The 13,582-nt window shown below is 30.9% G+C and overlaps 1 protein-coding gene and 1 long non-coding RNA gene across 5 annotated transcripts; both read left to right on the top strand.

Moving 5' to 3' along the window:
* Nucleotides 1-1,727: 1,727 nt before the first annotated feature.
* On the top strand, nucleotides 1,728-2,874 carry LOC123913318. The gene is made up of 4 exons (XR_006811623.1): nucleotides 1,728-2,070; nucleotides 2,185-2,297; nucleotides 2,400-2,550; nucleotides 2,644-2,874. It is a non-coding gene; the product is annotated as an uncharacterized LOC123913318 (long non-coding RNA).
* Nucleotides 2,875-8,203: 5,329 nt separating this feature from the next.
* On the top strand, nucleotides 8,204-12,969 carry LOC123913317 (26S proteasome non-ATPase regulatory subunit 12 homolog A-like). 4 transcript variants are annotated; one of them, XM_045964026.1, is made up of 12 exons: nucleotides 8,204-8,324; nucleotides 8,441-8,632; nucleotides 8,975-9,082; nucleotides 9,193-9,297; nucleotides 9,411-9,467; nucleotides 9,548-9,744; nucleotides 11,318-11,417; nucleotides 11,529-11,641; nucleotides 11,744-11,894; nucleotides 11,988-12,065; nucleotides 12,258-12,492; nucleotides 12,657-12,969. In XM_045964026.1, the coding sequence occupies exons 1-11, from the start codon at nucleotides 8,322-8,324 to the stop codon at nucleotides 12,474-12,476; spliced, it is 1,323 nt and encodes a 440-aa protein (XP_045819982.1). In that variant the 5' UTR covers nucleotides 8,204-8,321; the 3' UTR covers nucleotides 12,477-12,492; nucleotides 12,657-12,969. The 4 variants fall into 4 exon arrangements, with proteins under 4 accessions (XP_045819982.1, XP_045819981.1, XP_045819980.1 ...); XM_045964025.1 differs by having other exon boundaries at nucleotides 11,529-11,894; XM_045964024.1 differs by having other exon boundaries at nucleotides 11,318-11,641.
* The last annotated feature ends 613 nt before the right edge of the window (nucleotides 12,970-13,582 follow it).

Here is a 13,582-nt window from a genome sequence, read left to right as displayed (position 1 = left end):
CTAAGGAAGATTTTTTATTTTTTTTGTTTATCAGAGAAGTTTTTAGTAAAGTTGGACGCAAAAATGTCAATATGGCGCAATTCAGTTTTTTCTCAATTACATTATATAAGAATACATAATTGTTTGTTGATATATCTTCTTGTGAGAATTTCATTTTAGAATTCCAACAATCATGAGAATTTGATGGTCATAGTATCATTTATGTCTCTCTCTAAACCATAACCGAGATATAAATTTGTAGGTCTTATAATATTAGTTGGTCACTTTTAATTAAATTTTTCATTTTTCATTATTGATATATTCTTTTGTAAGAAATTCTCTTAGAGGTGCCACATCATCACAAAGAAGGCCTAAGAGCAATTCAAGCTTCCTTTTAATAGTAAAAGAAGATGTTATATCAATTTTCAAGATATAATTTGGCCGATCAATATAATAGATATCCAACCATAAAAATTATGGATTAACATATATGAAGAATATGAAATACAAAATGGATAAATAATAAAAGGGTGAAACTGAATATACAATAGATAATAAGATATTCTTATATGAGTGACCATTTGTTTTACAAATTTCTCAATAGATACTTTGGTCAATATTCTGCCATAGAAATCAATAAATTAGTGAAGGCATACATGAAAAGTAAGAAAAGAACATAAGACATTATTAAAAGTTGAAGAATACGTACTCAAGAGTTATTTTGGAGAAAGTAAATGATGACTCAAACAAAAAATCTATAAATTAGTAAATACATTTTTCTTCCTCTGGTTCTATCACATGGATCTGGAGTAAGTAGACTAAAATAATATAATCGTTCTATGTTCTCGATAACAAATGAATAACCAATATCAATAAATAAATGAGAAAAATAAGATTGTTTACTTACAATCATTGTTATGCTAAAAAAAATATTTTAAAGATAACTTTTAAATGAACAATATAATTTGATAAGAGTAATTGAGAATATCGACCTTTTCATCCATTAACATTCTATTTGTAGTGAAAAATTATTTCTTTCAACCTACAAATGAAGAACAAAAACTAAACATTAGTACAAATGAATATTGTTGGATATCAATACATAGCACCATGGTAGAAATACGCTCAAAGATTAAGTGAAAATGTCAAATATTAAGATTTAGAAATGAGTAGAAAAAGAATGTGGGGTGGTGGTTATAAAGAGTGAGAATGAACCTATTAGTCACTAAACTTTCTCATTTTATAAGTTATATTTGGAGGAATGTAAAAGGATGCATACAATTATGATGATTTTTTTGGTTACTCATACAATTATGATGATGCTAATTTAGTTTTTTTTAGATTTAATTTAATAAGTTAAAAGAAATAAGTAAAAGATTTTAATAGAGATTAGAAACATTTTTTTAGAGTGACACATCATCAAAATGCTTGCCTATGAGCAACTCAACCTTCCTTTTACTAGTAAAAGATTATATAACCAATGCATCTGGTCCTTTCTATCGATTGTCGTTTATATTTATATTTATGCTGCCTGGTTGTTGAGCCATGATCATTTGAATTATGTGTAAAGGGAGACCTTGTGCTACAAAGCTCCTGCCACGATGTGGTTTAAGGAAGGCTCAAAACCATTGTTTTGGGTCTACAGTAGGCAGCCTTCTCAATTATAAGATGTTTTCTCCCACAGTTTAAATAATTTTCAAATGCATAGTCCATTTGAATTTTGTTTCAAAATTATTGTGTTTGCGAAATGACTTGTAACACAGCAATAAAGTGTGTAGGGAATTGGTTGCAGTGCAGTATATGTGGCAGTAAATTCCACGTAGCTTTCTAAATTTGGTGCCATGCTTCTATACCTTTTCACTAAATGTGGAATTGATATAGACGATTTATTTTATGCTACATATTTTTAAGTACCTGGTCCATAATATTTCTTGCTGATGATCCTGAATTATTTTTTTTTCCTTATGCTGCTTTTTTGTCTATGATTTTAGGTATTATTCCCACAACAATGATTATCTTGAAATCTGCCGTTGCTATGAGGCAATATATGAGATTCCATTTGTCAAAGAAAACCCTGCCGAGTTTATTCCTGTAGGCTCTCTATTCTCTTTCTTTATTTGCTATCGTTGTTACTGTGAGATTCTATTGCTAAACGATATTATATTATGATACAACTTATTTCCAAATACAAATCTTTATATGCAGATCCTGAGGAAAATATCTTGGTGCTTGGTTCTTGCTCCTCATGATCCGCTTCAATCAAGTCTTCTGAATTCAACCTTAGAGGATAAGAATCTATTTGAGATTCCAAACTTCAAGTATGTTATTTTATTTTGTATCTCACATACATTCTGGTCATGTTCAAATATTTTGTTTAGGATTCCTTGTCATTGGGTGTACCTGTTATATGTTGTGTCTAGGCTTCTCTTAAAGCAACTGGTCACCATGGAAGTCATCCAATGGACGGCTCTTTGGGAGACATACAAGGCCGAGTTTGAGAACGAGATTGTCTCTATAAAGTTTTTGAGTGAAAAAGCTGGGGAAGATCTAAAACAAAGAATTATTGAACATGTGATTGACTGATGCCCTTTCACTTCTTCTTTATGTTTAACAGTTATTTATGTGAGTATTAACATGGAGTAATTTTGTTCACGTTTCTTTCAGAATATTCTTGTTGTATCAAAATACTATGCAAGAATTACTTTGAAGAGACTTGCCCAACTTTTGTGTCTCAGCCAAGAGGTGTGTAATGCAGTAAAAATATATGTTGTAAACTTGCAACTGCCTATTTCCCTCCTATCTTAATTAATTTGTTTTTCAAAGGGATTTTCCTAATTATTGCATCTGCGTAAAGAAGTTTTCAAGTTGAAATTATTGAAAAACTACTTTAGACCATCAATGTCACGAGAATGATTGAATAATCTAGCAAAGGTTGTTAAAATATTGTTTTAGATCGTAAAATCAATCAATTCTACATTATTGGGTATTGTTTTCGTGTTAAATTGGAGCTAGATCGTTTGAGTAAAATCTCAAGTTAAAACGAAATTACACGATTTACTCCATATAAAATTGATAAAATCATTTAAATTCACACGTTTTCAACTAGCTCAAATTTATTTTATTTTTTTACAACTAGCCAAATGTTTTATTTTTTTTAGTAAAACATATAATACAATATCATATGTAAAAATATTTAAAGAGACACTTAATTTTATAATAGTATTAGTATATGTTATTAGTTCCTTTCTATGAGCAAAAAGTCATTTTTAGGTTTATTATATAACCAATGCATCTAGTCTATATTTATAGATCAAATACATCAATCATGTGATGAAGGTACAAAGTGAATATTTACTTATAATATGCAAATATTTAAATATAATAAGTTATTTGATAAGCATTTGTCAACAAAAAAAAAAGAGTTATTTGATAAGCAATGTATATACAAATATAACATGAGTTCCGTAAAAATGAAATAATAAGAGTGAAAATTTACAATCATCGTCAATTATACATAATAATATTCATTCTTGCGTTATATGCATGGCTTAAATAATCATATTTAATACATGAAATTGAGATAGATGTTTATAATTCATAAGAATGAGAGAAATTCAATTGAGTGTGAATTATCTAATATTCAAAATAGAATATTAATTTTAAATTAATATCATATATGTTATTTCTTTTTATTTAACTAAAAATAGAAATTTTAATTTGAGATTAAGTTCAAAATTAAATTATTGATTACACGTATATAAGTTTGATCTCTAATTTGAACCGTATTTAGTTTTCGGGTCAAAAGAATTTGCCTTTTAGATTTCTGTTTAATTATCGTAAATTTACAACTTATATTTTTTTATATTCACTCTGACACTCGTGTTTCTTGTTCAAGTAGTGCCACATTGCATACACCAAACAATTTTTATGGTATGATTACGAGGGACACCATTATTTTTGTTGGTAAGGAGCATAGAGGTGCTCAAATCCAAACCAATCCAAATAAAAATCATAAACCGATCTAAAAAAACTGAAAACGCAAAAAATTGAATATTTTTGGATGTGTTTGGATGTCCTTTTGTGAAAACCGCTGGATCGGAACGGATTTCGGATCAATTTTTCAAAACCGATCAAAACCGAACTAAACCGCATACATATATTTTAATATTTATTTATCTTTTTATTAGTATGAATATATATTACATTAACCTATTTTTTGTTCATTTTAAATTTTGTTAATACTATTTGTTAGTTTAATTTAATTAATTTTTCACATTTTGATATGTTTCAAATGTAATTGACAATTTTTGTAAAAAAAAAATATAATTGACAATAATCATTCCAAAATATTAACTTTTAATATATTATATGTTATTTCTTACATGAAACTAAATATTTATTTTGTCAAAAAAGTCAAACTATTATTTTATAGTGTTTTTTATAATATTAATATTTAATAAAAAAATTTACATTTTATAATTTGGATGTCCAAAAATCGATTCAAATTAAACCGCATAAAATTGGATCGGGTCGGATTGGATTGGATTATTTTGTTTGTCATCCAAAACCGAACCGAACCGCGAATAATTCATTTTTGGATCGGATGCGTTTTTGCCTCAACTGATCCAAACCAAACCGCGAGCACCCAGCACAACAAATTCCAGAGTCGACCCTGATGATGAACGTTTAGATGATAAGCATTTTTGTGTGTATATATATATATATATATATATATATATATATATATATATATATAAGCGAAGAACATCTAGACATCAGGGGAATAAAGTGGACTGCACCCCATCTTATGCCTATATCTCCCTATTATATTAATAAATTGAATGAAATACCATATGAATGAGTGAGTGATTGAAAAATAAAAATAAATGTTACAATTTATAGAACAGAATTATATTATATAGTGCGAGTGTGTGACTGGTCGATAATTGGCCACCATCCATGACATATTTTGATCACTTGAGCATCCGTGACATATCATCGATCAATGACATGCATGTAGAATTGTATAAATTGAAATTCTCTGTTTCATTTTTCAACAACTCACTCGTACAATATTTTATTAAAAATATTTTTATGGGTGAAAGAAGGGTTCACATATTAATTTCTGAACGATATTTCATTCAAAATATTTTCATGAGGTCGAAGAAAGAATGAAGGGGTAAAATTGAAAAAGCATGGTGCGCACGACAAGGACAAGGTGCGCAAAAAGTAATTCAACTTCGTGGCAGGCTGACAGCTGATTATGAGCCATTTTATTTTTGTGGTTTTAGATAAAACCTCATTTTCATGTTTTTTTTTGAATAAAAAATATACAACTTCTTCAATGGAGGGTAGCTTCCCTACCTATTAAGGTTGGAGGCTTAGGTTTGTACTCAACAATTGAGGCTGCCTTGTATGTCTTTGTAGCTTCCAGGGTCCAAACTTGGGTATTGCAAGATCACATATTGAGAGATAGTGAAATATATGGTATGGACTCTGATTTTAACATTGCCTTGGATAGTCTTTGTAATATGTTTTCGACTCTTGACTTTAATAGTTTCGCTAGCAAGGACATCGTCCCCCATAAAGCCCAACATGCTTTCGCGAGTGGCCTTTTTAGTAAAATTGTTCAGGATATGGAAGTCAAGTTTGACATGACAACTAGACAGAAAGCGGATCTTGGGTGTTTGCAAGCATCTCATGCTCAAGATTTCCTTTTAGCTATCCTCATTGATGGGTTGGACAACATATGTCACCGATAGAGTACACTATTCTCAGATACCGCCTCATGATTCTATTATTTCCTATTGATGAGGTTTGTCCTATTTGTCACAAAGCGTGTCTGGGTCAACTTGGAGAGCATGCAGTTCATTGTAGGGAGCTTTCAGTCTTTAAATATAGGCATGATTTTGTCAGATATGTTTTTTGTGACATTTTTACGTGTGTAGGTGTATCTATGAAGCAAGAGGCACATGTGAACTTTTTGACTGATCCACAAGAAGGGAGATCTACGTTTAGACCTGCAGATGTTTTAGTGTGCGGCTGGACATGAGGGATACATGTTTGTGTAGACTTGACTGGAGTTTCCCCACTTGTGGGATTGAGGTCAGGGGATTTTATTGTGGGACAGTGGCCCTTAAAGTTACTTTAAGCAAAGTGGCCAAATATGAAAAAGCGTGTTCCGACAATCAACATGCTTTTTAGCACCAGATACTACTTATCTTTTAAAAATAGTTCTAAAGGATCATGCATAGCAATATTGTCTCTCCTAGGTCCATGGATGTAGTTTTCAAAAGGATTGATTTTACCATCCAAAAATGATTAGCGACCCAAATTGTTGTCTTGTTTACCTTTCATTCATGTATAAATATTTTGAATATATTATTTTAAGGGGAAATAAAGATTATTATATTAGTTAACTTAAAATAAAATAAAATTAGAGACCCTTGCATTCAGGGGTCTTTTTTTATACTTTCTGTGCTTTTATAATTAGTTTTACTAAACTTCATTTTTTTTCCCTATATTTTTACGCATAGATTCCTCATTTTATTATGTCCATATTTTATTAATAGATTACATCGAAGAATATAAAATTTGAAATATTATAAGAACATATAAGGACAAATTAGTAATTTCGGTATTAATTAATTTTATTATATTAGACGTAGATTTGATAACTTTTTTTAAGAAATTTTTTGGTATTCTTTTCCGATAAAATTTTCAAATTTATTTATTTTGGAACTATTTTATGAAAAAATGTCGAGAATTTTATACCAAAAAAATTTTGATATTTTTTTTGTCGGGAATTATTTTTCTATGAAGAAAAGTTGGGAACTTTTGAGAACTTTTTTCTCTATAAAAAAACTAGAAAATAAAATTTGATAAAATCTGGGAGGTGGTGGCACACTTCTCCTTTGTTCATCAGAGAGATGTGATTTTAGGTCATTTTTTTTATTATCTAAAATCACCCCTCTATATCTGTTTTTTTCATTCTTTTAATATAAATAAGTGATTTTCATATTGATCAAGTTTTTTTTTTTTCTTTTGTTTTTCTTTTTTGTGATTTCGCCGTGTGCGTGCGGCGTTGTGTTGTTGGTCGTCTTGTGCGACACTTTTGCTATCCCGTATTGTTGCGGTGTTCATTTGATTTCTATTGAAATATCAACTTCAGTCAATTACAGTTTCAACCAATTATTTGGACATGAACGCTGCAGATCCGGGGGCATGGATACTCCGCTGACTTTAACTTTATCATATTATTTATTGTAGGCATTTTGTCGTTGTATGCTATTAACTTGGATGTTGTGAGGTTTGTTCGCAAATTCATCCTTATGTTTTTAGCGATATTGATTATGTGGTTGTATTTGATGTATTCTATCAATTTGAATGAATGATTATCATTTTGTTTTTGTCAAAAATAAAATAAATTTGGGACTTGCTGCCAACAATTTTAAGTGAAAAGTGAACACATTTAATTTGAAGTAACTTTGGCCCTCTTCATTCAGAGGATTATGTTAAATAACTTGAACAGTTGAAATTGACACATTTCTTCATATTAGAGTTCACCATGGAGAATTTAGGCTAAAAAACAGCTACAAAGTATTTGCATTTATTGTTTTGGTTCATTCATTGATTTCCGTAATTTTATTTTCTCTCTCTTTCTTTCCACTCAACCAAACGGACCATTAAGGGTATTAATGTCATTCAAACCCATAACCTTCCACATTTAATATATATTATTTTACTATTAAACAAAACATTTGGAGTTGTCTTAAGTCTTACACTGAATTTCGTTTTTTATCAATTTTTTTCTCTACCTAAATTTTTGTTATTTAACTATTTTTTTAGGCAATTTAACTATTTTTTTTGACACAATATAACTATTTTTATAAAAATCTCATTATTGTGGTAAAAAAACTAATGAATTATTTCTATAACAAAAAATCTTTGAGACTTGACTTGAATATTAAAAATTGTATTTAACTGACAAAAATGTCTAAGTCGGACACTATGACTGATCTTTATTTTACGTGTGTGATTTTTTAATGATTCATCATATCGTTTATTAACAACAAAAAAAACCTTAAATATTTTTATTTTTTTTATAATAAACCTTAAATATTTAGTTAAAATAAAAAATATTAAAAACTAAAAGATATAAAAAAAAAAATATCAGAAAAAAGATACGATCCATCCACTATAAATTATTGGGCCCAAATGGGCTTTCTCGCGTGGTACATAAAACAATCGATCTTCTCCACTCTATTTAACACTTCCTTGCTTTTCTTCTTCTTCAATTTTATTCAGAGATCTATCGCGCAACCTCACTCACAAAACCAACCATGGTATTCATCGAATCCAATCCAGATCTCTATTTCGTTCCGCTTGTGTTTTCTACTTTTTGATTTTTCACTTCGATGTTAATCTAAAGCTATAATCGCTTTTCAATTTGTTTTTGTAGGCTTCGGAGAATTTAGATGCGAAGATAGAGCAATTGCTGAACGTGGAGAAGCAGATGAGACTCGCCGGAGAAATCTCCGGCACCAGAAAAGCCGCAATTGATATTTTGCAACTCTGCTTTGAAGCGAAAGCCTGGAAAACCCTAAACGATCAGATTGTGGTGTTGTCTAAACGACGCGGTCAGCTTAAGCAGGTATTTGATGCAAATAGATGCGTTTTGTGTTAGGTTTTAGGAGGTTTAGGGTTTTGGTTTGTTTAGAATGTTAATTGTTCATTGTTGTTTACAATTTCAGATTGATTAGTAACTTAGGGTTTGTGTTGTTTTAGTCTTGGATGTTTCCGGTTTCACTATATCCTATCAGTATTTAAGGAACTTAAGCATATCAATTCACTATTGTTACAGTTTATGTGTATAATTTCACTGTTAGGAATTAGGATTCAGTCTAGACACCTTGTAGTTGTTGTATAATTGGTACAAATAAGCGAGAAGAGCGATGTTTTATGGTACTAATGAGGCTATTATATATGCACGCAGGCTGTAGTTGCTATGGTCCAGCAGGCTATGGAATATATTGATAAGACACCGGATATTGAAACTCGTGTTGAACTCATCAAAACACTGAACAGTGTATCTGCAGGGAAGGTTAGTTAGTTATGTTTGAATTCTTCGTTATATTTTATTATCTTTTTGCATAGAATTATTTATAAGATATATGTTTTGGTGATTTGTATGTTGTATTGTGTTTTTCTTAGATATACGTTGAGATTGAGAGAGCACGATTGGTCAAGAAACTTGCCAAGATTAAGGAAGAACAGGGGCTTATTGCTGAGGCTGCTGATTTGATGCAAGAAATTGCGGTTGGTGCAAACTTGTTATGTTTTCATGACTTTTTTATATCTTTGGTTTTTGGATGATACTGATTAGTACATATTATTGTTTGGTTTACTTATGTAATTGGTAATCTTAACAGGTGGAAACTTTTGGTGCTATGGCAAAAACTGAGAAAATTGCATTTATTCTCGAACAAGTATGAGTCTTTTTTGTTTTGTTTGGCTATTAATTTTTTATGTTGCTTATAAGTTACTAATTTGGGCATAAACTGTGTAGGTTCGATTGTGCCTAGACCGTCAGGATTATGTTCGTGCACAAATACTCTCAAGAAAGATAAGTCCAAGAGTATTCGACATAGATGCATCTAAGGAAAAGAAAAAGCCCAAAGAAGGCGATAACATGGTTGAAGAAGCTCCTGCAGATATTCCCTCTCTACTGGAGTTGAAAAGGATTTATTACGAACTCATGATTAGGTAATTGATTTCCGACTTCCTGATTCCTTGTGGTGTTTCTTGATCTTTCATGTTTCTTTTAGTTTATCTAGGGATGTACAAAAAAAAAAAACATAAACCTGAACGGAACTACCGTAAAAGACCAAACCATTGTGTACGGTTAACACACTGAACTGATAGTTTAAATATAATTCACACTGAACTGAATCGTGTTTAACATTTTTACAAACTGAACTCAGTTAGTATAAATTTTCAGAACTCAAATTTCGGCCACTTTCACATATTGTTATGAACCATCCAAAGTTTATATTATAAATAAAAAATCTTAGATTGTTGAGACTTGAGAGAGTTACAGAGATGCTATGACGGCTATTTATGGTTCTTGCCATTTGCAAACTCTAACATTCACCTGAAACTTAGTTACATAGATGCTGCTGCTGTGCTTAAATACGGCGGAAAATGTAAAACTCAATAAAGATAATTTCCCTTGCTAGAGTTTACTTAAGTATAATTTCTAATATGATTGCATCTAAAGAAAGTGGGTATAAAGCACCTAATGATCTAAGTTTCTAAGGTAACTAGTACTGTATTAATGCATTGCTAGAGTTGGAGGAGGTTTCACATTAGGACATGTGTAATTTCTTCTTTCTTTTCATACATCATGTACCGTGTTAAACATTTAAATGGCCACAACTGGACCTTTTGGTTTGGATCAAATTTACAATTCCAAATTTATCCTTTTCATCCCTGCTTTCTATTCTTGTTTGCCACATCCCAGTTCTTAATCATTTTGACATAAAGCACAATGTCTGACATCATCATTGACTGTTCTATGTTAAAATTTTGACATAATGCAAAGTTTATCCGCCATTTAAAATTTTATGAAATAGGATTATTAAAACGACGTGAAGTGGATGTATAAAATGAATTTGAACTTTAAAGTTGATAAAAACATGCTGGTTATAGTTATCCTTCCTAACATGTGGATCATTGTCTTTTACCATTGATACTGTTCAAAAAATAGTGAACATGTCGCTGTAAATTTGATCTTCAGAATGTCAATTCTTTTATTTTCATTGTAAATATTGCAATTTCTATCGATTGTCGTTTATATTTATATTTATGCTGCCTGGTTGTTGAGCCATGATCATTTGAATTATGTGTAAAGGGAGACCTTGTGCTACAAAGCTCCTGCCACGATGTGGTTTAAGGAAGGCTCAAAACCATTGTTTTGGGTCTACAGTAGGCAGCCTTCTCAATTACAAGATGTTTTCTCCCACAGTTTAAATAATTTTCAAATGCATAGTCCATTTGAATTTTGTTTCAAAATTATTGTGTGTTTGCGAAATGACTTGTAACACAGCAATAAAGTGTGTAGGGAATTGGTTGCAGTGCAGTATATGCGCAGTAAATTTCACATAGCTTTCTAAATTTGGTGCCATGCTTCTATACCTTTTCACTAAATGTGGAATTGATATAGACGATTTATCTTTATGCTACATATTATTATGTACCTGGTCCATAATATTTCTTGCTGCTGATCCTGAAATCTTTTTTTTCTTTCCTTATGCTGCTTTTCTGTCTGTGATTTTAGGTATTATTCCCACAACAATGATTATCTTGAAATCTGCCGTTGCTATAAGGCAATATATGAGATTCCATCTGTCAAAGAAAACCCTGCCGAGTTTATTCCTGTAGGCTCTCTTTTCTCTTTCTTTATTTGCTATCGCTGTTACTGTGATTCTATTGCTAAACGATATTATATTATGATACAACTTATTTCCAAATACAATCTTTATATGCAGATCCTGAGGAAAATATCTTGGTGCTTGGTTCTTGCTCCTCATGATCCGCTTCAATCAAGTCTTCTGAATTCAACCTTAGAGGATAAGAATCTATTTGAGATTCCAAACTTCAAGTATGTTATTTTATTTTGTATCTCACATACATTCTGGTCATGTTCAAATATTTTGTTTAGGATTCCTTGTCATTGGGTGTACCTGTTATATATTGTGTCCAGGCTTCTCTTAAAGCAACTGGTCACCATGGAAGTCATCCAATGGACGGCTCTTTGGGAGACATACAACGTCGAGTTTCTGAACGAGATTGTCTCTGGAAAGTTTTTGAGTGAAAAAGCTGCTGAAGATCTAAAACAGAGAATTATTGAACATGTGATTGACTGATGCCCTTGCACTTCTTCTTTATGTTTAACATTTATTTATGTGAGTATTAACATGGAGTAATTTTGTTCATGTTTCTTTCAGAATATTCTCGTTGTATCAAAATACTATGCAAGAATTACTTTGAAGAGACTTGCCCAGCTTTTGTGTCTCAGCCAAGAGGTGTGTAAACTTAATTAATTTCAGAAAGAAATTTGTTTTTCAAAGGGATTTTCCTAATTAATTATCCTTGAAGAAATTTGTGTAAACTTAAACTTAAATAATTGTAAACTTGCAACTACCTATTTCCCTCCTATCTTAATTAATTTGTTTTTCAAAGGGATTTTCCTAATTAATTATCCTTGCATAATTCAGGAGGCTGAGAAGCATCTGTCTGATATGGTTGTGACAAAGGCTCTGGTGGCCAAGATTGATAGACCTATGGGAATAGTTTGGTTCCAAACATCAAAGGACAGTAACGATATTCTTAATTCATGGGCATCAAACTTAGAGAAGCTGCTCGATCTTGTTGAGAAGAGCTGTCATCAAATACACAAGGAAACCATGGTCCATAAAGCAGCTTTGAAGGTTTAAGACGGTCTGCATATCGGTAATTTTTGGCTATTGCTCTTCTCTCATTTTCTCACTGTTTTGTTTTGGACAATGGAAGTTTATGATTTTTGAATAATTGTAGAATCGTGACTGTTCATGTCTGAAGTATTTTCTTTTTTAACATAATAATGCTAATGCTTATCTCTGGTCTGATCATTTCAGGAGCACCTCAATATTCTGGACTGAAGTTGCCTTATCAGGAATGTTTATTTGAAAGGTTGCACCACTGTGTTGGTGAGGAATTGTATTGAGAACAATCGTCTCTTTCAATTTATATTTTGCCATTCATGCGTTCAGGGTAGATATGGATATATGATTCTTAGTAGTGAAAGTAGCTTTGTTGTATACTACTGTTAAATACCCTTTATTTTTAGAATTACTCCACTGACTTACCAGACAGGATCATAAACGGTCTTGTTTGTAGTAGTGGCAAGACATTGAGTGCTTGTTCATTTACATTCTTTTGTCTGCTCAATTTCCGCTTTCGCCTTTTGGTTACTTTCATTTTATTGTGCAATTTGGATGTCTCGAGTTATTTTCCGTCATGGTAATGTTCGAGCGTTCAAGCAACTATTATTTTAGCATTTTGAATTCAGATATAAAAAGTAACTCCTTGGGTCATCAACTCATGCTCACTCACAGCATCTGCATTTGTTTTGGGTGTGAAGAACAGTCTTCAACTACTGCTTGGATGCAATATAAACCATCTACTTTATTATTATTATTATTATTATTATTATTATTATTATTATTATTATTTTAAAGTATATACGGTATATTTTAATCGGTACTACAAAAAAGTGTACTATTTTATGGGCAAAGGTCAAAGTGATTGCTTCATGATTCTTGACAAACGTAATTAACATAAAATTGTAAAATGCTTTTAGAGACAAAAATAATTATATTTATGTATTGTTATTAAAGATAAAATAAAACCATATTTAAAAAAACTAAAATAGTCGTCTTTTCCTATACTAAGGATATAAATTATATGTATTTTTGATTATTTTTTTTGGAATTACATTTCTTCTTAAGCCTTTGTTTGCATCTTTTTTTGCTTTGTAATTTTCGTTACTTGACAACTATTC

This window comes from Trifolium pratense, linkage group LG3 (genome assembly GCF_020283565.1).
Source record: "Trifolium pratense cultivar HEN17-A07 linkage group LG3, ARS_RC_1.1, whole genome shotgun sequence".
NCBI classification, from domain to species: Eukaryota; Viridiplantae; Streptophyta; class Magnoliopsida; order Fabales; family Fabaceae; genus Trifolium; species Trifolium pratense.
The sequence above is the reverse complement of the archived record's forward strand: the minus strand, read 5'-3'. Positions and strand labels throughout refer to the sequence as shown.

Bases quoted from the DNA above. Each gene is read 5' to 3' on its own strand.
- LOC123913317 (XM_045964023.1), top strand. The intron at 9,745-11,317 runs GTAATTGATTTC...CTGTGATTTTAG, and splicing joins TATTACGAACTCATGATTAG to GTATTATTCCCACAACAATG. The intron at 12,066-12,257 runs GTGTGTAAACTT...TGCATAATTCAG, and splicing joins TTTTGTGTCTCAGCCAAGAG to GAGGCTGAGAAGCATCTGTC.